Genomic DNA, 23,472 nt, shown 5'->3' on the forward strand with positions numbered 1-23,472 from the left:
TTTCCTTACGCAGTTATCAGGCTGGTTGGATGTGAATCTATGACAAATGTTTGACAGTTGTTGTCTACTCCCACATAATACAGCATCGGCTGTTGAGGTTTTCTAGGGTCAAAGGTGAATGTCAGCAGATCATATTAGATGAGGAAAATGTCCCTTAGTATATAAACAAGCAGAGAGGACTGAGGAACACAGACAAGCGACATGCAGTTCAAGATTCTTATTACGATTGCTCTGTGCGTTTTCACTGGTAAGTTTACTGGTTTACAGGTGTGAAATAGTAAGCTAAGACAAGTGTATGTTATATTTGCAGATTTTCCTTTTTGGTGTAATTAGAAAGCAAGTTAGGAGAAACTGCTACAACACTGACAGTAACTATTTTTATGTGAATTTACTTACAGGATTTTTGTACAATAGGCTTTGCTGTTATGTTTTATCTAATGACGCCACTTTTAACTTGTTGACACTTTTCATATCTGTGTGCAAGCCATAGTATTAAAAATGGAACACAATCTTAGTAAATAAAGTTTGACTAACCAGTGTGGAGATATAAAAAACTATAACAACCTTCAGCGAGTGTAAATTAATGCTGCCAGGTCAGCGGTAGCTGCCTCTACAACTTCTATGACTCTCTGCTGTCAATTTTTTTACTTTAAATCTGTCTGTCTGTTTGAGCTAGTCATTGCTGACAAAGGTACTGATGCTTCTTTCGTCAGGTACAAGGAACGGCTCAGTGGACAATATTGCAATTGCCTTCCGTTCCTTGCCTTTCTTTATAAGAACTTCTGTTCAGACAACCGATTGCCTAATCAAAACACATAGATGTTTGACAAACATCGTTTTCCATTCCTTGACACCAAATACTACATCCATCATTGAATACTTCAGTTTATAAACTTTTTGTTGCTGCAACTTTCAATTCACTATCTCGACTCCTTCTCATTAATATTATATTACCAACTTTTGTTAAGTTGTTACCAACATTGTTAGAAACTAACATTGTTAAGTTGCTTGCAGTATGCATTAGTCATTGTAGTATATGAGACTGGTGAGAGTTCAGGATGTGTACATGTGTGTCTTTGACTGACTAAACGACAACTGAACACGAGATAGTAACAGCTATACGGGATAATGACTTTAGCAGTAGGCCTATTGGTCACACAAATATGTAAAATATAGTTCACGCAAATCACAACATGTAATGACTTTATAACAAAACAAAAACGCTTTTGTTCAACCCTCAATAATTCCTGGTTCAGGCCTTTTCGTTGTTTTTATATCCTTTGGCAGGTAATGAAAAACACCCGGTTTGTTGATGCTTACTAATGCCAATGAAAAGTTATACAATCATGCACATAACTCATACACTTAAATTATACAGTCCCAGAATTTGTGTATTGCATAGATGTACTGTGCGCCCCCAAGTCACAATGTCTCTTTTATACGATTTTCCCGCCTTACGATGTCACACACAATGTTGTTTCATCTCCTCCATTCGACTTGTTTTTTGCTGTACAATATCAACAAGGATTTCTCTCAAAACTAAAATTTGGTAGTCAGTATGCTGCATATATCGGGATAACGACAATGCTGATATGCTATTTGCCGAAATCACTCTCACAACGCTTGAAAGAAATACAATGCAGTTTAGGGTTATTCCTTATAAGTTGTAGTGAAAACGAAACCGGAAACAGATATGGGGCAAAATAGTGAGGTCAAAGTTGAAAAAAGTTGAAGTTTAGTAAAATACATACTAATACTTAGCTTTAAGTATGTGTTTAGTAAGCTAAATTCATTTAAGTTAAATTCAATGTTTATGCTATATGTTTTACATAATATTACATTTTGTTGCAAATCATAACCACTAAATACACTAAACACACTAACGTTACAGTAAGTAACTATAGTTACTAATGTTAACATACTATTTTGTTCCTAATTTTTAAAATGTACAGCACGTACTTACATAAAATTTTGATGATTTTTTACCAAGGGTGTTTGCATTAAATAATTACCATGGGTTTTTATACCCCTTTATACAACATTTTCGTTATACGGTGCGAACACTGAAACGAATTAAAGTCGTAAGCCAGGGGTCCACTGTATCAGGCTTCAGTTCTTATGACTATCAATAGCGGAGAATACTTCTGGCACCTGTCCAACTATTACAATTCTAAGACTTGAATTCTAGTATACATATTGGCAGGAGAAGAGGTAAGCAGTCACCTATTATTGATATTATATTATATATTATAGATATTAGTTCAACCATTAAAAGATCGTATCCAATACATATAGAATAAAGAAGTTCCAAGTCACAAAAACTGATATAGACCATGTAACTATAACTAGCCAAAATACAAGCAGTCTGTCATTCATTCCTTGCTCATGGTTGTCTTCCTACTAAGGTTGCTGGAGTTGTTCTCTTCTTGCTAAACTTCATCTAGCTAAACAATGAATCTTATCATTCTTTTCCTTGGGATTAAAAATTGTTTCAATCCATGGAAGATATAACACAACATGATATGGTATATTATGGCAAACATTTGAAGGCATCTGATGCATCCATGTGCCAACTTGACAAGCTGTGAATGTGGGCAATGTGTCACCAACTCTAGTCTTATCTGTGCATGTTTATTATTTGTCGATATATATGTTGTTTTATTATTGTTTATTTTTGCTTTTGTTTCTAATAACTTATTGTTTGGCACTTTGTGTTGTTTGTGGATATATAACATGGTTTACTGTAATTACTGTATAGTTTATTAGAATACATTCTGTACATGATCAATGCATGACTCATTGTGCATTTCTCATGATTGCACAATTGACATGAGAAATGCGCATGTCTATTCAGTAATTTTCCATAATTTTTTTGTTTATAAGCAGGCAGTGCCCGGCAACAAGAACCAGTCATGTTTCAGGAGTTGTTCACTCAGGTTACTTAATAGTTCGCTATAAATAAATTGAGTTCTATTCCATCAACTGATTGACCTTGTTGACCTTATTGACCTGGTGACAGCCACATCAGCCTGATTAATTTCTAGGCCTACAAAATAATTATAAATCAACTAAAACTCTATTAGGGCCTATATTATTGCGGATATCACAGGACATCACATCGTGTAACGACAGTCTAATAAAAGATGCATGCCTCTTTCGTGAGTCATTCATTTAAAGCACTTTTATGCAAAAGTGTGACTTATGTTTAAGAATGATATAATAATCATATTAATAAAAACAACAATCTAAAGCGCAAATAAAATTTATAATAGACAATTTGTCAACAGCTTGAACGAATTGTAGTTGCACCTGTTTGATCAAATTTAATATTAGGAAAATAAACTACAATATTTCAATGGCATTTGGTAGGCAACGACCAGGCTCAACAAGTCACTCGCTTATGAAAAAACAAAAAAACTTGAACAAGAAATATTCTCGTTATTTCTTTGAGTTATTAAATACTGGTAAATGAGTCTTTTGAAAAAAATTTTATTTGGCATTAAAAAATATGCTTCATACTTGAAAAAACTTGTTTGAGAAGATACTGAGGTTCTTTGTTAACGAAATGTTTCGCCTCACAAGTTTAAACTCAATCGCTTGTATTGAAAGCTTAAGAAATGGCTTTCAAGTCGATAGGAGTTGATATTGTCGCTGATTTGAAACGACTATAGTTGTTATGTGTTTCAACCAAGGTAAAGCTTTGCTGTATGGCGGGTATAGTTAAGTTTACTGATTCAAAGTTAGGTACCTAAATTCAACTGCAGATATCTGCAGCAATGAGTGGATAAATCCTAACTTCAGTTAAATTCAATCATTCCATTCCAACGTGTGGAAAAGGTTATTTAATAGGGGGCTAAAGAGATGTCAATAGGAGCCATGATGTGCTCAACATGCACTCGCATTGATACTGGCAATCAGTTTAGGATGGCTGATATTTGAAGCGATTCGTGAAATTAATAAAACATTCATTTTCACAAAACAGCTAGTTTGCTATTACTTCAAACTAGCAAGTTTGTCTAAAGTATAGTGAAGAAAACATCAGTCTATGATTTCAGCCTATGTATTCATTAAAGCATCGGTAAGACAACTCTTAAAGAACACCTGTGCCGTAAGCACCAGTTTTTCATGTCAAGTTTTTATCCAATCTACATTTTCCTGAAAGTTTTATGTACAAGATGACTCCAAGGTTATTAATCCACTAGCATTAAGCATGGTGATGCCCGAGTTTCCTGCATTGTCAATCAGACCACGAGTGGGTGTATAAGAGGCTGTTTGTCAGAAACCGTAGGAATTAAGATCAAGTATCAAGTATTTTAGTGACTCGGCGGAAGTTTGCATGAAACAGGTCAATAAAGTGAGTTTAGTGACTGTACATGTAAGTGTAAAGAAAGTCTTAGCACCTCATTTAATAATAGGTAGATTTTGATAGTCTAACATACATACTCTTTTGTGGTTAGCATGGGATTCTCAAATTACACAAAGTTGTGTTTGCATTTCATCTTTTCACTCACTGGAGTCTTAGAGTCACTCTGCACCCTACAGGGTTTGATCATCAAGTAATAGGCAACTACGGAGGTAGTTAACAGTTTCCCAGACTAAGTAATGATGCTATGAGGAAGCTGTGCATATGTAAGCTCCCAGCAGCTGTAGTCATCTCACTCCTCTAAATACAAATTAACCCTGGACGATGTTGCAGCGTGCTTTTGTAATATGAGAGTTTTGTACTGGAAAATTGTTTATTACAAGGTATCATATTACTCTAATATATAAGGTTTGAGTGTCAATTTCATTTAATGTTTTCTAGCCTCAGGTTAAACACACAAGCATCTGTAAGGGTAACTAAAACAGGGCAAACTAAAATGGTAAACTAAAGAATTTTTTTTGACAGTGACATTTCTTATGTATTTTTTTATTTGCTGCAGCTGTTGCGGTAAATGGACGAGAAGGGCGTGTGAAACGGCTCATCAGCGGCATAGAGAGTGACCATTCGGAGTCGCCTTACATGGTCTCTTTGCAGGGTGAGGCAGTCAAAAGTACCTTCTTTGGCATTCCAACTTCATATTCACATGCGTACTGTGGTGGCACTATAATATCAGAGCGGTGGATCTTGACCGCCGCCCACTGTTTCAGGTAATATTCAATCCCTTTAAGACTATGGAGATTCTTAGAGTAGTTCTGAGAGTCTAAATATGCATATTTGGAAAAAGAGAAATTTGGGAACTTTTTAAAAGATACCATCATAGTGTTGTAGTATATAATTTGTTTCCTGATAATAATTGATCAAATGAGAATTGATTTATGTGTATTTGATTAATTGAAATGAGTGATCCTCATTGGTCAGAATACAACTTCTATTATAATTCCTTCTATCAGAAATCTACTTCATTTAAGATGAATTTAAGAGAACTTACAGGTTTGCTGTTAGTAAAAGGTAACTTTTAAATCAATATTAAATTGCTAGAAATGATAAAGTGTGGTCTAGATGTCAAAGCATTTTATTTTTGTCTTAATATAGCAGTTGTTTTAAATGTGCCAACTTTCAGCAATCACGTAATTCTGCCCACTCGATGGGTGCAGACTATAATATTGGCCAGAATGCAACTCAAATCCAAGACATTCAGCTTATTAGTCTGATGCTCTAACCAACTGAGCTAATTGGCCACCTTTCAAAGCTCTAGCATAATTTTTAATCAAAAAATATGGACTGCTTTGCGACAGAAAAAGCAAACTGACACATGCACAAACGGACTGACAACGACCAATAATAATATAGATATGGCAAGAGATCTAGAGCTTAGAGAATGTCTGTTTTTAGCAATGACATCAGAGGTCACTTTTGTCAGGTGTTTTAAATTTTCAATCAGAATTAATATTTAAAGTAGCTCTTTGGTATATAGAACATATTAAAAATATGATAAAGTATACTTCAAATAAAATTTAAAGATGTAAATATATGAGCTAGCATGGCTATCCAAAGAGAAACCACTTCTTGCTTTCCCATCCCACTGTCAGACTAGGTAATATCGTTACCACTATTTTTAAGTCACTGTTGAAATACATGAGAGTAGTTCAGAAAGTTCCTTCCCTCGGGTCCAAATTGTCACATTTCTTTGTTTGGAATTATGTTTTTAATAGCCCATTATGAAAAGCATTTTTTAGAGATGATATTAATGTCAAATACAGTTAAAAAACAAATGTGTTGCCTGATTTGAAGGCCTTCTTAAGTAATACAATATAAAAAATTTTGAAGGAAGTGTAAGATAAGCAGTGCCCTCACATTTGCGGAGGAATAGTGTGGAAGAGAGAGAAAGAGAAAGAAAGTGTAAGTGATTGAGAGAGAGGGAGAGAGCAAGAAAGAGTGAGAAATGGGAACAGAGAGAGCGGGAGAAGGAGAAAAAGAGAAGGAGAAAGATGGAGCGAGAAATGGGAACAGAAAAAAAGGGAAAAAGAGAGAATGGGACATTAACTTGCCAGTTTATGTATTCAAACTGTGGAACTCTGGTAGACTTTGGATCTTGTTGTGTTTTTATACTAATGACTGTGAGAAGGAAGAGCAGGCATGTGTAGGCTATGAGACTTTATACCAGGAAGCCATTACAAACGAAAGAACGAGCATATAACATTATAAGTAATTGCAAAATGACGGTGCCTGATGACTATGTAATGTTTATGTAAACAGACCTACACCTAAAGCGATGTCATGATATCATAATGAAAAACAGCTAAGTTCAAAGTAGCATGGGAACATGTGTACAATGAAATTTCAACAGTTCCTCCCCCTCATTATGTTTATTTTTGTACTGTCAACAAAAAAGAATGAATTTGCCATAAAAATCTACACTGTGGGAGCCTCACTATAGATAGCACTATAGATAGCACTATAATAGATATCGATAGAAACTCCCGCACCTTCTAACTGCTGAGGGTATCAGTGAGTATGAGCTAATGGAGGTAACACTGGACTAGGAGGATTGTTTTCTTGCATTGGGGTTGGTAAACCATTGGCAGATGCAAGGTCATTGTCAGATGCAAGGTCATTGTCAGATGCAAGGTCATTGGCAGATGCAAGGTCATTGGCAGATGCAAGGTCATTGTCAGATGTCATCATATGAATTCTAGGCTGGAGTTGGTTGCTGTGTCATTTAAACAGTCCCTGTTTGGTTTGAACAATGAATACTGCATTATTACCATAGATAATGCTGAAAGCCTTTTTGTCGATTTGTGATTAGTTCATTTGACTTGTGGTAAGGATTTTTGAAGCATGTGCATTTGGTACTTCAGCACCACCTTTCTACAACAAGCAAATGCCTATACCATATGCTGAATCGTCAGTAGCTAGAATTAGATCTTTGCTGGAGTCATAATATGTGAGTTTTGTAGTGTTTATTATAGACTTCTTTAGTGCTTTGAAAGCCTCATTTTGTTTTGCTTTTCATTCAAACTCTGCTTTTTTATGTGTCAGATCATACAGTGGGGCAGCTTTCGACGACAGAATCTCAATAAACCACTCATAATGTTACACTTTTCCAAGAAATGGCTGCACCTGAGAAAGATCTGTTGAAACAATCGTCTCTTCAATAGTTTTTGCAGAGTTGTCTGAGGGGCGTTTTCTGTGAGAGTCTATAATGTATTCTAGGTACTTTACTTCCCCTATAAAGAACTCACACTTTTCTGATCCAACCCTAATACTGTAATGGATTTATATATAATATCTGCGATATGTTGGCCATTTTTGTTTGGCTGAGAATTTTGCCTTCTTCGTGACAAACAACGGGTAGATTTGAATTACGAAATTATGAATCATGTTGTTTGCTAAGAACGGTGGTCAACTTGGTATTTCTGCTGACGCCGGAACTACAGAGTAAATAGCCTACATGTGAAAAGATAATGATTGGACCAAGTAAATAGAGGCTTTAAGTTTATTGGTCTACCATCTATGTTTAGAAGGTATAAAATAATGTGTTACCTTATTTTTACTCAGTCTTTTTCCTGCTCTTATCTAAATATATTCTAAGCCTTATTTTATATTCAAGGTATGTCTTAGTCTGAATTAGTAAATAAAAGGAATTATAACCTGTGAAATTAAGCTTGTTGTTATATCTATCAATCTAGATTGTGGATAAAAGATTTTAGTTGCATGCTATGCTATTCTAGGCTGTAACGGCTTATCACCGAACAGCATTGGTCTATCAATATCTGATTATCTCAGATATTGTTTGAGTTTGTACAACTTTCCATAGTCATCATATCACTATGTCAAGTTGATTATCCTATGTCAATTGATTGTCTCAATTACATAGGACTACGTTATTGAAGTGGCAATTATAACACGAAAGTCATCCTTTCGGGGTTATGGGGTTACACTAGTACTGTTCATCACAGTTTAGTGTAGCTATCTAGGCCTATTTAAATATTAGGGTAAATATTAATCTGACAGCATTTAAACTATAGCCCGTGAGTTCTTGAAGGTGTAGTAATACGTAGGTATTAGGGAATATCCTTCACAATACCATAATGCTGTAGTTTTATGAGCAATCTCTCCAGATGTTTCCAATGACTTTATTCATCTACACAGGTAACAATTACATTATCCGTGTAAGCAGCAACACCAGGTAGTTTTGCAACCAAGCTATTCCTGTATCTTTGGAACTATGCTGGGCTTGGGGCAACTCCGAAACACATTCTCTAGTACTGGTAAAATCCGGATGGAGTGTTAATTACACAAAGTTTTTTGGCGTTTTCATTCAACTCAAGCTGACATTGACAATATCTATTTTGGAGAAGTGTTCCCCCTCCCTCTTAAGTTTATCCATGAGCGCGTCAATTTTAGGAATTGGGTGTTGGTCAATGTGGACTTGTTGATTAAGTGCTTTAAAGTTGCACAAATTCAGATTTTATTGGTAGGTTTTCTGACCCACACAATGTTAGCTTCCCGATCACTAAAATCAAACTTCTTGATTACCTTCTCAGCCTCTAGTCTTCCTAGCTCAGTCTTAACATCATCACTCTTACTGAATGCTATTTCTCTTGCTTTGCTAAAGTGAGGTTTAGAGTCCTCTCAAAGATGTAAAGGAATTTTGACTTTGTTACAATGATTTAAGCCTGGCTTGAAAACTTTGCTGTACTTAGCTTCGAGTAGTTGAACTTTGGCATTGAGGTTAGGTGTTACATTATTCACCAGCTTTTCCAAATGGTTATCTGTGATAGCACTCAATCAATGTTCGGTTAGCCCAAATCCACTTGTCCAATCGGCTCCAAATAAGTTGGCTGTTGGACAAGTTAATGATGATAAGACCATGTCTTTCATTGTTTTTCGCCTCATCAACATCAACTCTACATTCACCGATAGTCTCTATTTTAGAGTTTCTATAGCCATGCAAATAGCTATCACATCATTGGATCATGTGATAGTACATCATTGGATGATGTGATAGCTGGTGAGCCTAAAGCTATGTTTCTAAATTTGCCATAGAACATGTCACTCCAGTGTCTCATTGCATCCGTAAGCTTTTGTTGTTGATATGTGTGTTTAACCACGTTTGCCGATCTGTAGAACTGTAATGTATGCTGTTGACATTGTACACACTACAAACAGCTTCCTTAGTATAGCTGCATGTAGATGTATTTCTGCCGTGCCTTCACGCTTGTCTTTAGATTTACACACTGCTTCCAGATGTCCTAGTTTTTGGCAAGAGTTGCAAGCGTATGATTTGTAAGAACAGTTTTGCCTTGCATGTTGTGTAAAGCATGCGGGACAACTCTTGAAACTAGATCATCTGTTGAAGAACTTATGTCTATTGCGTGGTTGATGTGATACTTTGTTGCCACCTTCCTCAGTTGTACCTTTCAATATGCCATCCGTGTTAGTAGTTCTGGTATAGTTGTTGGCTTTGGCAAGTAGTCTTGTAGAGTAGGATTGTTATCAAGTAGAAATTGGCGTCTAACGTCAGGGTGCGGTGTCTTTTTTATAACTAGAAATTCCACTGTCATACAGCCCACGACCAAAGAGATATTGGAAAAAAAGAAAGGGTACTGATGGTTGAGAAATGCAATATTAGCAGTCAAATGGCACTGCAGTGCAATAGGATAACTGCAATGGTAGCTGTAATGTACTGGGTGTGGGTGTTATTATATACAACAAACAGCAATAATGAAAGGAAAAGATTTTATGTTTATATCTCTCCCCTGCAATAGGAGAAATGCAATATTGGCCTATATTAGAAGTAAAATGCACTGATATTATTATAATAACCAATATTGTTAATATAGTAATAATATAAAACCAATAAAGAATTTTGTTTACATTTAAAAACGTCATAGTTTTTATAATCTCATAAGTATAATCTCATAATCTTAAAATCTCATAAGAATCGTTAGAAAACAATATCATCTTCATTTCTTTTACTTACACTGCATTGTACATCAGTTAGAATACCGAAGTACTCAAAAGTCTAAAATGTCAGTTACTTTATAATCAGCAAAAATGAAATGATTTCAGTACTCCTACGTTAATTACAGAAACCTTCAACAATGCTATAGACTGGTGAAATGTGCGAGTTATTTTTGTGTGAAATGCGCACGACTTTATCGTTCTATTCTTTGTCGCTCGGCGTTTCAATTTTCGGTCTTAACTTTTATTAAGCCAAGCTTTTCAAGCGTTTTGTAGCGATTTTCGTCCAAATTAATCTGTCTATTCGTGTATAATCCGATCAGATGGGTTAGTTTTAGGAATTTGCGGTAACCTTTCAAAGGCTTGGTAACATATTTAAATAGGTTTATATGCGTTTTGTATCATTATTATACTTAAACGACTTTACTGAAAAATAGTTAAATTGGTTGATAGGATTTTTTTACAAGGGTTTGGCGACGGCCATTAACGGATAATTTTTTGAGAGTTGTGTGCACATGTGCATTTATCATAAATCTCCCAATCAATCGCTTCGCTCTTGTTTGGTCGTGGGATTACATTTCGTATCTGTTCATCGATGTAATTCTCTCCGCACCCTGTTCTGCAGCATGTGAACGAGCAATCCTTCCAAAGGCCTCTCAGTTGTGCTGCCCAAGCACTATAAAACTGTCCAGGCTGCATCTTTGTATTGTAAAATTGTTATTTTGCAGCTTTTATATGAACATCTTTTTTGAAGTAATTTGTTAGGGCTTCAGTTATGTTAACAAGAGTCTGCTGTTTCGTCCCTTCAAACCCACCACAAAGGTTCATGATCAGCTAGTAGGTTTCTGCTACTACCCATGACAATAAACATGCTTTGTTTGTTCTTCAGATACTTTGTACTCTGAAGTTTCTGTTCCAACATTTGCTAGTGTAACTTGTACACTAGCGGATGTTGGAAATGTTGTAGATATAGTTCCCAAGTCTCAAGTGTTTGATCAAAATTTTGAAACTTGGGAATAGCAGTGTTTGTATTTCCTGTTACTTGATTCTGTTACTTGACGAACTGTACTTGTTTGTTGATCAACAAAGCATTTCAGTACTGATGTCATGTTGTATAAGTAAACTCTATAGTTCCTCTGCGCTAGCCGTAGCCATGTTATAGTTCAGTTATAATGTTAGTGTGTAGATATCACTGTAGAAGAATCTTAGTCATGGCACCAAATTTTTTTATAGTGCCAGGACATTGTTACATTAAATTACATTTCATTGCTGGCCATTGGGATATTATGATATCTTTACATTATATTGCAGGCTGCTACTGCCTGATTATAATACTTCGTGTGAATGGAAGTATCAGCATTCTATTGTGTTGTTGTGAGAGTTTTCTAACCTTTCTTACTACTTTTCGAAAATCTGCGGAAATTTCTATTCGCAAAAAAATATTACAACTGGCTACTATTGCTGTTTATAAACTCAATATTTATCAATTTTTTAGTTTCGCTGCTGATTGTAAAATGAATACAAAATATCTAGTATGAGAACATCAATAACAAGTATGTTATTTATTAACAGTAAATCTTAATCAATTATGTAACTATGGACCACAGGCTCTGTACAGAAAATACAAAGTTTATGAATACTTTTAGAAGCATCAGTGACCCAGATGACTGGCATGCAAGAATTGCATCGCCCAACTTGGAGGTAAGCATATGGCTTCAAGCCTTCTGGAAAATATGGGTTGATATAAGTTTATGTTTGTTTGTTTTTAACAGAAGTTGGATTAATAACCATTGATTGAGTTAGCACTTTGTTTATTGCGTTCATCACTCTAAAATTTAAAAAAGATTGAGGAGCATAATTCAAACATGCGGGGCTGTGACCTTCTACATTATGTTGCTGTAATTGTCTGGCGATGTGCTAATGACTGTTCAAAACTTTATCATTTCATGCGAAAGAAATTTTTTATGACAGGTACAAAACATACAACTACAATTTTTCAGACAAATCTTTAGCATGTTTGATTAATTTTTTCACTTGTTTGAAGTAGCGCAAAATGGGAGCTGATAATTGTCTCATACCGCTGCCGGTGTTCACCATCTTCGTTCCACAAAATTTATTTAAATTGTTCAGAATCTTGTTTTTAAACATTACCAGGATATTTTAAATATGAAAATGTTTTTACTGTTATTATTGCCACTACACTTGAGTGATTAATTTATGTGCATGACGCAGTAATCATCATTGCTTATTTGCGATTTATTGTGACCTATTTATTAATTATTGTGACCTACTTATTAATGTGTATGGTGTACTATTTGTTTTCTCTAGTTTATTGATTTATTTGGTATAACTCATTATATTTCTGGCATATTTATTATTTTTTGTGGCCTAGTCTATGTTAATTGACCTACTTATTAATGTGTACGGTGTACTATTTGTTTTCTCTAGTTTATTGATTTATTTGGTATAACTCATTATATTTCTGACATATTTATTATTTTTTGTGGCCTAGTCTATGTTAATTGATCTGTTTAACCTGTTAGCTGTCTCCTATTTAACGGTGTCTCTATGGCGCAACAGCATTATCATGAAATGTGTCTATCAGAGCGCACACTACGCTCTCATCACAGTCATAGATTAATCACCATCTAAATTTTATATGAACCCTGCATGCCCAGAAGAAAAATAATAAAAAAGTTGGGTCAGTATAAACTACTATAATGTGAATTTAAAGATGAGCTTGCACATAATTTTAGTAGATTTATCAGAAAGTATCGGCTTTTTTATTTTTTGCGATTATTTTTGATATTTGAGGTGATCAGACTGCCAGGATGTTTCAAGATTAAAACCTATCAAACTTGATTACGGTTAAAGTTCTCAGATCAAGTGAAAGCGCGATTATGGCGTCTGTAGCTGCAGAGGCTGATAGAATAAAGACACATAACACTTTAATTTGAACACAATAGCCGATATCAGCTATAGCAACGATGACAACTAGTGAACTCATTTCATAGGCAGTATTCCTCTGAGTATTTCAATCATGATCAAGTTTTTTCAATTTTAATCTGGCAGTCCGATCACCTCCATCATTAAAAACAATTGCAAATGATAAAAAAATGCCAACTTTTTGAAAAAAATCTACTAAAATATTATGTATGTTCGTTTTTAAATAGAATTGTTGGCTCTTGGAAACAAAGTGATTTAAGTTGTACAGAGCTAAACATCCATATCTGTCACAATAAGATTCTCTGCTAAGTTTTTATAGTGTTGCATATTTTAGAGTACTGTTGGTCATGACAGACTCTTGACAAAGTTTCCTTTTAATTATGTAGAGGACATCTGCAGAATTGTTTCTACACATGATTGGCAAGCTGGTAGGTAATGTAAATCTGCAGCAGATGGAGTATCACGCAGAGGAGATCATCCAGCACCCTGATTTCAATGCAAAAGGTAAATTATATTTAAGCTTCCTATGTGTCACCTGACTAAAGGGTCAGTAGCAAAACTGCCAGTTAGTGTTAGTAATAACAAAAGGTTTATCATTTGTTCCTAAATCATCAACCAGATTTTGCAGAGCTGACTGTTTACCAGTTTAAATTCTGGCCCTAAACATTTTGGGAAGTTGTTTTCTCAGCAGATCCTATGCCGAGAAAGCTCGGCTGTGATGTTTTGCTTTCTCTCACTTTTGATCTTTCTCTCACTTTTGATTTAGTTAAAATTACGAAAATTTGTTTGCATGATAAGTTTTCAGTATAATTCTAAAGTTTCAAGTTCATTAGACTGCAAGTTCTTAAGATTCCGCCTAAAGACTGCGAGCATTTCAAACTAGCGTAGAAATATAAAATGGCTGCCGCCATCACACTAGTTTTTAATGACACAGTGACTGAAGTCCTTGGTAATAAAGTTATACATAAAGATAAAAGGTTTCTTCTTCTCAGCAATAAGAGCTTTACAATAAAACTAGTTGTTATTCTATTCATAATAAATAAACAAGCTCTATCAGACTCGGTGTACCGCAATCGTTACGTTTCTTCAGTTATCTTTAAAATAACACTTTCTGTGAAATACAAACTGTTTACTCTATTTGTTTCTAATTTTGTCATCGAGTTCTACAAGCTTAGAGCGTATAAATTATATTCAGCTCAAAAGGAATTGGGATATTTTGAGTGCTTTCACAGTTTATTAAAGGTTGTTGATACAGTTTAGGATCAACGGCATTGCTTCTACTGCATATACAAGATTAGGCTTGAAAGAGTTTAAAGAGGTTGAGTGAGATAGGCAAGGTAGGACTCGCCAGGACTCGACAGGACTCGCCAGGACTCGCCAGGACTCGCCAGGACTCGCCAGGACTCGCCAGGGCTCGCCAGGGCTCGCCAGGACTCGCCAGGACTCGCCAGGACTCGACAGGGCTCGCCAGGGCTCGCCAGGACTCGCCAGGACTCACCACTCTCCAGTTATTAAGTGTCAGAGAGTTCATTCGTAGTTTTTCATACAATTTTATTTCGCCAAAAATTTTGTTCACTAGCAATAAAAGCAACAAAATAAGTTATTAATTAAATAGAAGTCATCAAATAGATAAGAAATTGTAACCATTCTATGAATAATCAAGAAATTCATTTGATCAGATGTTGCGTTCTATAGCTGCTGTTCAGGGAATGACTGTTGGCTCAACTGTTTGTTTTAACTAATAAAAACATGACGGCTGTCCCTTACGCAACTCCCTGCTTCTGTCTCAATACCCCATGACTTAGTGATATGGGTGTGACTGACACGCAGCAGCTGTGGTATCATGTGACAAGATATCACCTTATGCAAGTGTCAGCAATTACTCTGTAGAACAGTTTAATTTAATAAAAAAGTCCTATTTATTAGGCAATGTGCACTGGGAATTACATTCTTAGTACCAAGGCGTTATGCGACTCTCCACACCCTCTGAGCCTCCATTTATAAACATTCCACTTTGTAGCTACTGTTTTGCATACAGAGGCTATTCACATGTCATGTACTTCTTAATCTTTTCTCTTTCTTCGATTTCTACCGGCTTTTTTTAATAATAAGTGTAAACTTTCAACAAGTGCATTAAATTTTAACTTTTTATTTTCGTTTTTTTGTGTGCGTGCACACGTTTGTACGAAATCTTGGGCTGCTGTTGAGTACATTGTGGTAGATGTTACATATTTCTACATATTCTTTGTTTGCTTTCTTGGCATTTTCCCTTTTATTCATCATTTGGACGTACCATTATTATAATGTGACACCTCTATGGCAGATATTAAACTAACTCCCGGTAGGGGCGCGTGTCTACAAACAATGTCATAGCTAGCATACATGTAATATCGATACATTTATGATTACTTTAATGGTTCTGAAAAAAGACTTTTTTATTTTCATTTAGCTTTTTCAAGCATATTTTTGATGCTCACGATTTTGAAAATGACGTCATAACTCCGAGTTATCATAAAGCGAACTTGACCTTATGTAAGGATTATCTGCAATAAAAGATAGATGAACATGTTTAACAGCTGGCTAACACTTCAAGCAATGGGGAGAAGTTAATGCCTTTAATTTATGTTACTTTTATAGGTTGCTTTTATTTTCTAGTCCAAGGTCGATGTAAGGTCAATGTAAGCTGATACAGCTCTTTTGACCTTGGTTTACTTTTAAATACTGACCTTTAATGAAACTGATATTTTTTATGATCTGTGTCATTTCAGAAAGTTATTGTTGTCAATAAAGACACCTGCTGCAGGTGTCACGCTACTAATAGGTTACTCTGAAGGAGTTGGGCTGAACAACCACCTATTGCATTATAGAATTTAATGACATTTTATTGTTTATAGCAACACCATAAGATTACTTCATCATACAACCACAAAGATACAAACCACCAAGGCAAAATAGTTATCCTGAAATATCAATGTTGATCACAACAATCACTGTTATTTTCAATTCTATGGAGACAAAAACATCCGTGAGACACATCCTCTCACATCCGTAAAATAGCTGTAACATTTATGCTCACTTTGTAGCGGCATCCGAACATTACACAGACTCACAAAATCTTTTTATTTTCATTGCCAGGCTCACCAGCCAATCATTTGTCATATTATAACAAGCCAACAAAAAAGTATATTTTGCATTAATCGTAGAGCAACCTGTTGGAGACTGTCAAGTCTTTGGTTGGAATCTCACATGATCTTCAAATGCTTCCATTAGTAAGAGATATCAGTAAATCTATTGCTTGTATTCTTACAAAATAAAAATGTTTTTTTTATTTTGGTTTTCTGTCATATCGCTCACTGAAGTATTTTCCGTCGTTGCATGAATGTAGTAAATAAAGATCTCTAGTAGAAAAAGTCATAAAAAGGGATCCACAAGATGTGAGCCAATCTAAATTTTTAAGCAAGCTCTCTAAATAACATATAGCTAGTATAGCTGTAAAAGTTAATTTTAAAAGTTGAGGCATTCAAGCTGATTTTTGATAAATAAGAGGTTTTAATTCTCTAATCCACAGGAAAGAAATCAAGTCATTCAATTATGAAATAAGGTTTTAAGCAGGCGTAGAAACATGCCTTATAACCTAACACGCACTTTCATTTGGACATATAGCAAGTTGCTTTTGATTTTCGTGGTCTAGAGGACTCCAGATTTTCAGGCCGTTTAGAGACAGGCACCAAGTGGATTGTACGGCACTGAGTTTGCCCCATTTAAGTCCCCTCTGATAAATTAAAATTTTTAATTGAGCTTCAACAAGTAATATAAGCTAATCTAATAATATTGTGCCTGAGCTTGCTCCAGAGCATCGATATACTTTATTATCTTTGCTGTTTGTAAAAAAGATATTTATGAGAGATACGACAGGATGTAAGCCCATACTTACTAGGAAATGAACATACTCAGTTAAGAAAACAAGCTCTCCTGCTAACGAAAACAATATTGATAAAATATTGTCACTAGCTCTATTCATATCCAGAGATGTGGTGTTACACAAATGTTCGCCTTCGAATGGACATGCCCGACTGTCAAAAAATGCTACTTTGGTGCACTGTGAAGTTTCTGGTAGATTGATGGCTGTGCTGTTGCGCCACTCTTTATATAAAATCATAACATCGTAGCCTCATCAAATTGAAACACAAAAAATGATTTTCTGTAAAAACATTAAAAATAGTTGCGTCATACTTTTTGATGGTTGTGTATGTTATTATACCATCATACTGCTACTCCACAGCATAGCCTCATGGGAAATGAGTACATGGCGTAATAACTGGTGACCAAAGAGTTATATTAGTGAAAATCATGGCAATTGCAGCATTAAGGCTGGTTTACAATATGTCGCCGTATGACGGCATGTTCCTTTTGGCATTCATCATCAATTATCTGAACCATAAACCGATGGCATCAACAAAGCAATGCGGATATGTTGGGAAAGCTTGCAGCTGTCAAACTTTCCCGATTTTTCGCCGAGCATCCATGACTACCTTTTTAATTTGAATCATTTCAGCGATAATAATTCGCGATTGAGAATAGCATGATCTCTTTATTTCCGTTTATGATAGTCGCTGTGAGACTGGTATTTGATTCAATCACGCAAAAACAAATAGGTTCTTTTGTTCTTGCGTGCTTGATTCAAATACTATTCATTTTTCTTTTTAATCACGCAAATCTAGAAATAAAGTTTAGAAAGTATTCGCTGATCCAAATTATGAAGAGTTTGTCATAGTGTGAACATGGTTATCATCATCTATCACTGAAGTATTTTGTCATCAACGCCAAGATATGGCGATATAGTGTGAACCAGACTTTAGTATCTTCACTGCCGGCTTCGCTGTCAGTCAATTCTCATAGCAAATAGCTGTTTTGTTTCTGATGTTACATTAAATCTGGATGATTTAAAGTAATGAAGCAATGTCGGTAAACTTTCAGGCGACCTTGAAAATGACATTGCCTTAGTCAAGTTAAAGGAGACGATTCCATTTGGAGAGACGTCCAGAGTTGGAAAGGTGCAGCGAGCTAATAGTACTGATACTTTTATAGCTGGGAGTTGCACGGCATACGGATGGGGCTGCGATGAAATCGGTAAGACATCGTTCACAGGCTAGCTCTTTTCTGACTAAAATTATTAAGTATACCAACAGACTTTAATGGGTGAAGTTTATAGCCCTATAACTTTCCATAAAAGTTGAAGAATTAAACACAATCAATAAACTACTTCCCTCTTTGCCCACAAAGACTACATATTAGTGCATGTTCACAACAGCCTAGCCTGGTTATATTCTTAAATAACAATATTACATTTTGTGGCATTTAGTGAATTTTTAAAAAACATTTCGCTGTAACTTTCTCAAATAAGATTTTAAACAATTTTTCGTCAGTATTTGACAACTTTAGATAAATCGTTAGTCGCATTAACCTAATGTTTTTATATATCATAATCACTCTAGCTTCTTTGCTCTCAGTTGCTTCTCAGCTATTGTTAAAATATATAATATATATATATATAATATACATATATATTATATATACATATTATATATATTATATATTTATACCCGGCGTTGCCCGAGTAATAAAAAATGCTTTGGACAGAAAATTGATTTGTATTTAACATATAACAACATTTCCCATTTTAACTTTCAAACTACATATCATGAGAGAAGTGTTTTGTGTAGTTTAAATAAATTAAGAAAGAAAATAAAAGTTTTAAAATCACTGTAAATTTAAAATTTCATACCTTTCAGCGACGTACATCTTTTAATAACGTACAGTGGAACCTCGGTTCTTGGACATAATCTGTTCCACAAGGTTGTTCAAAAACTGAGTTGTTCGAGATCCGAAACAATTTTTCCCATTAAAATAAAATTATGCAAATTTTAATCCGTTCCTCGGTGAGAAAACAACTTCGGTAAAGTATTTTTTCAACATTTCATACCATAAGCTGTACTTGCTAAGCTTGTCTTTGTACTTGCTAATTTACACCATAAGCTGTACTTGTACCCGGGTGTTGCCCGGGTAATAAAAAAGACTTTGCACAGAAAATTTATTTGTATTTAACATATAACAACATTTACCATTCTAACAGCTATAAAGGTTTTAAAACTTTGTCAAACAACTTTCAAACTTCATATCATGAGAAAATGTCAAATAAATTAAAAAAATAAAGCAACTATGAAAGGGTTTAGATGTAAAAATGAAATAATTAGCAAGTAATACCTAAATCAAGTCTGTTTTGCTACAATTACAATAAGAGATGATTTGGTAATAATACAATTAATATGAACTAACAAAAATAGAAATTCTGAATATGTTGAATTAATAATAACAATTCTTCCTTAGAAGCGCATGTATAAAAACATTACTGTTCCACCAGCAGCTATCCATCAAAACTCTGAATACGACGATACTGGTACGACGATATGTAAAAATGAGATATTATAGTGTCTTTGTCTGATCGAAGGTGAGAGAATCTAGAGGCTTTCCTACTCGAGATGATACAATTGTCCGCGTGAAAAGTATTAACTTCTACAGCGATTTGGCAATTGAACCTTACAAAAAGCCGGAAATAAAAGTTCACAAAAGCGCAAAAACAGTCATTGTGTTTCATAGAGTTAATAGAATTTTATCGCTAAATTCTAATATCGAGAGAGTCTATTGTTGATATCGTTTTGCCAAAACATTTTAGCCCTAATATGACGAGGACATAAAAGCATCGCGTTTCATAGAGCTAAAAGTGTTCATAGAATTGTTTCATGACGCCATTTTGGTGTGAAAAAGGAAAACGATGTATACGTTATGTATAAAGAGTGAGCAATTGTATGAGCTTCTGTGGTCTTGTAGTTAAAGCTTTGTATTATCAAACTGCGTTCTCGATCTTCGTTAGTTCAAGTCCAGCATAATGTGGAATTTGAAAGCCAACATTTTAATAGTTATAGCTGGACATACCGAAAACAAAAAACATACCTTCAGAAATCTATATACAGTACTGTATATATAAATGTGAAAGTATGTGTGTCCCTCCAGCTATAGCTATTATTAGAATAGCTGTAGCTGGCAATGCTTAGGCAGTGTCATGGCGTACCGTCATTAGAAACCTAGCGCTTGTTAACTAGCTTACTGGAATTTTCCATTTGCAATGTGCCAGGCTAATAGCAAATGGTAGGCAACTCTCATCACTTCTCATTGTTTATAAGCTGATTTTTAATACCTTTTTCCATTGGCAATGCGTCAGGCTAATAGCAAGTGGCAGGTAACTCTCATCACTTCTCATTGTTTATAAGCTAATTTTTAATACCCGGGCAATGCTGGGAGGCACAGCTAGTATAATATATACAGTGTATACCAAGAAATTATATATTCACATACACATTAAATTTTTGCAGGCACAGGAACTGCAGATGTAATATTGAAAGCAAACCTGCCTATTTTAACAAATGAGGCCTGCTCCAGGTATTGGGATATTTCACCAACGCAGATTTGTGCCGGTGGCCGTTCAGCCAACATGCAGTCAGCATGTCATGTAAGATTTTAACTTGTCTCTGAAATATACAGCAACTACCGTAGAGATATTTACTTTTAATAAATATTATTGCTGGTAGATAGATTGGAGAAGTTCATGTTGATGAAGGTGGTCGTGTCGCGATAACAACGCAGTCATTCATATTAAATATTGTTGGTTTATAAACTTATTAAAATAGACTAGGATCCCAACCAATGATCGAGGCTCACCGGCAGTCAGTTTTGTATATTGGAAGGTATGTCTAGGTTAGGATGTCCATCAACCAATGCGACGAAATTGCAAATAGAAATTTCCTTATGCATACAATCAAACCGTAAAATTAAGACTGTGGTTGACTATATGTTGTTGGTCTACTACTACTGCCCGTAATGTTTTAAAAAGCTCAGTTTATTCCGTAAGAACAAAATAATAATAAATGTGTAAAACGATTTAATATTTCCTATTAGATATAGTTGCAGACTACTGAATGGTGGGAGTTACTCAACTCTAGAATAACAAAATTCTGGATAGGAAAAACAGAAATACATGTAATATATCACTCAACTAGGTTCTTCCCTCAGGCAGAGAACTACACCGCAGTACATCTAAGGAGACCCTTATTTATTTCTCTGACGTACATGTAGTTTTATACACTTCCCTACCCAATCTTCAATGTACTATGAAACTCAAAAGATTGCATCATCTTTGCAAAAGCTGTATTTTCCAGATATTTGTTGTCATGTGATTTACAAACAAGCGCAGTAAAATGGTTACTGAATAAGTGAAAACCTGACCAAAGCTAGTAGCGAGCATTTTAACGGCCATCAAGTTTGATCGATTTTAATCTGTTTGAGATGATTCTGGCAGCCAGATAATCTCGAACATAAAAAACAATCGCAAATGATAGATAAATCTCGACGCTTTCTGATAATCTAAAACTTTATGCAGGTCCATCTTTTTTAATAGATGTGTTTGTGAAAAACTGTTTTAATTTGAGAGTGTGTACTAATGGGTGCTTTCCAAACATTTAGAATAATGTGCTCACTAATAAACTTCAACCTTTTTTATATCCAAAATATATATTTATATATGGCATACATATTACTGAACGTCAGAAGGTAATTTATTGACCAAAACATAGGAAATATTACAAGTATTTTCGTAGCATTGAAATTTGTTGATAAAACACCAAAGAAGTAGTTGGCTCTGAAATGATTATCATACATAGAAAGAGGGGTTAGGGTTTAGTTACCAGACACGTGTATAGCTATCTTGTTGCTAAATAAATCCATAATTAATTTAGTTAGGTATGAAATTTGATCATTACAGTATATTGTAAGGCATGTTTGCTTTGTATTCTCTTCAACTCCATGCTTAACTGTTTTTATGTATTTAATGCATTCGTAATGAAAAATGGGTGATATTGATATATGCAACTGGAAAAACAACATTAATTTTGCAAGCTTTGCAATTATATGTTATAGGGTGATTCCGGAGGACCTCTGGTATGCAAAACGGCAGCAGACGATTTGAAACAAGTTGGGGTCATCTCATTCATCAGCTACACCCAACCCACTCTATTTCCTGTTGTCCTATCTAGGATTTCAGCATTCGAGTCTTGGATCAATTCACATATAAATTAAAGCTCTTGGCTCCTTTCAAGCCTAAATCAATTCACTTCAGACAGCTGATTATTTTGAGATGTGACCACTGCATGTTTTCAGTCTTTGCTTAGACTAACCGGTAGAAAAACTGGTAGAGGCTAACTATACTTGCGACTAAAATGATTTTGGCACTATTTGACATGTAAATACGGTCATGCACGAAGGTATAGTGCTGCCTTATAATTTCCATACACTTAACTGTAGGACTCAGTAAACCCAATCTTATCAACTTAAATATAAATAAGTTACATATACTTTTTATCTTTAAAATTTGCTTTTTTGTACTGTTACCGTATTGTTTATGGATTACCACTTTAATTCACCTAATTACATAATACGCTTCTCACTGTGATCTGCTCTGTATTATTGAAACATTAGCAAACCTTAATTGGCATTAATTTTTCTCTCAAGCAATTGTGTGAAAGTTTTTGATGTTTTCTCAAGTGTATGACATTCTTACTTGTCCAGCATCATAAATTCAATTATTTTTGACAGTTTAAGCATTGATTTCTCAAAAAATATTCAGTGAAAAATGCACTGCTTAGCAACATAACAGCTAGAGTAATGTTTTTAAAGTCTAGTACATAAGAAAAACAAATGAGAGATTTTGAGCATTAAAATGATATGCAGTTTTTGTATTCTTGCCCTTCCACCACTGATTACATATATTTCAGAAATATTAAATTATAGTAGGCAGCTCTATTATACTTATGCACATGACTGTTGAGTACCTATAAGCTGACAATGCAGCGAATTTGATTTTATAGCAAAACAAATTAAGAAAATACTGCCGATTTCCCATAACTGTGTAGTAACCAGCTTCAAGAGAATACCTGGATACACTAATTACATTGAGTCTAAACGAATTCACAGGCAATGAGGAGTGCTTGTTCTGAGTTCTGACGATAAATAACTGGCCTGCGAAT

General features: G+C 34.9%; 1 protein-coding gene across 1 annotated transcript; it reads left to right on the forward strand.

Moving 5' to 3' along the window:
- The first annotated feature begins 142 nt into the window (after positions 1–142).
- Positions 143–23,040, forward strand: LOC137386927 (chymotrypsinogen A-like). The gene is made up of 7 exons (XM_068073158.1): positions 143–247; positions 4,923–5,130; positions 12,037–12,091; positions 13,723–13,840; positions 18,314–18,466; positions 20,767–20,903; positions 22,367–23,040. Exons 1-7 carry the CDS (start codon positions 202–204, stop codon positions 22,523–22,525), a joined length of 876 nt encoding a protein of 291 aa, XP_067929259.1. The 5' UTR covers positions 143–201; the 3' UTR covers positions 22,526–23,040.
- The last annotated feature ends 432 nt before the right edge of the window (positions 23,041–23,472 follow it).

The sequence above is a fragment of the Watersipora subatra genome, chromosome 2 (assembly GCF_963576615.1).
Source record: "Watersipora subatra chromosome 2, tzWatSuba1.1, whole genome shotgun sequence".
Lineage (NCBI taxonomy): Eukaryota > Metazoa > Bryozoa > Gymnolaemata > Cheilostomatida > Watersiporidae > Watersipora > Watersipora subatra.

What these genes read in the sequence shown, in the direction of transcription:
- LOC137386927 (XM_068073158.1), top strand. Translation starts at nt 202, where the DNA reads ATGCAGTTCAAGATTCTTATTACGATTGCTCTGTGCGTTTTCACTG. An exon ending in ACCGCCGCCCACTGTTTCAG is followed by an intron (nt 5,131 to 12,036) that starts GTAATATTCAAT and finishes GAATACTTTTAG; the next exon opens with AAGCATCAGTGACCCAGATG. An exon ending in ATGGGGCTGCGATGAAATCG is followed by an intron (nt 18,467 to 20,766) that starts GTAAGACATCGT and finishes AAATTTTTGCAG; the next exon opens with GCACAGGAACTGCAGATGTA.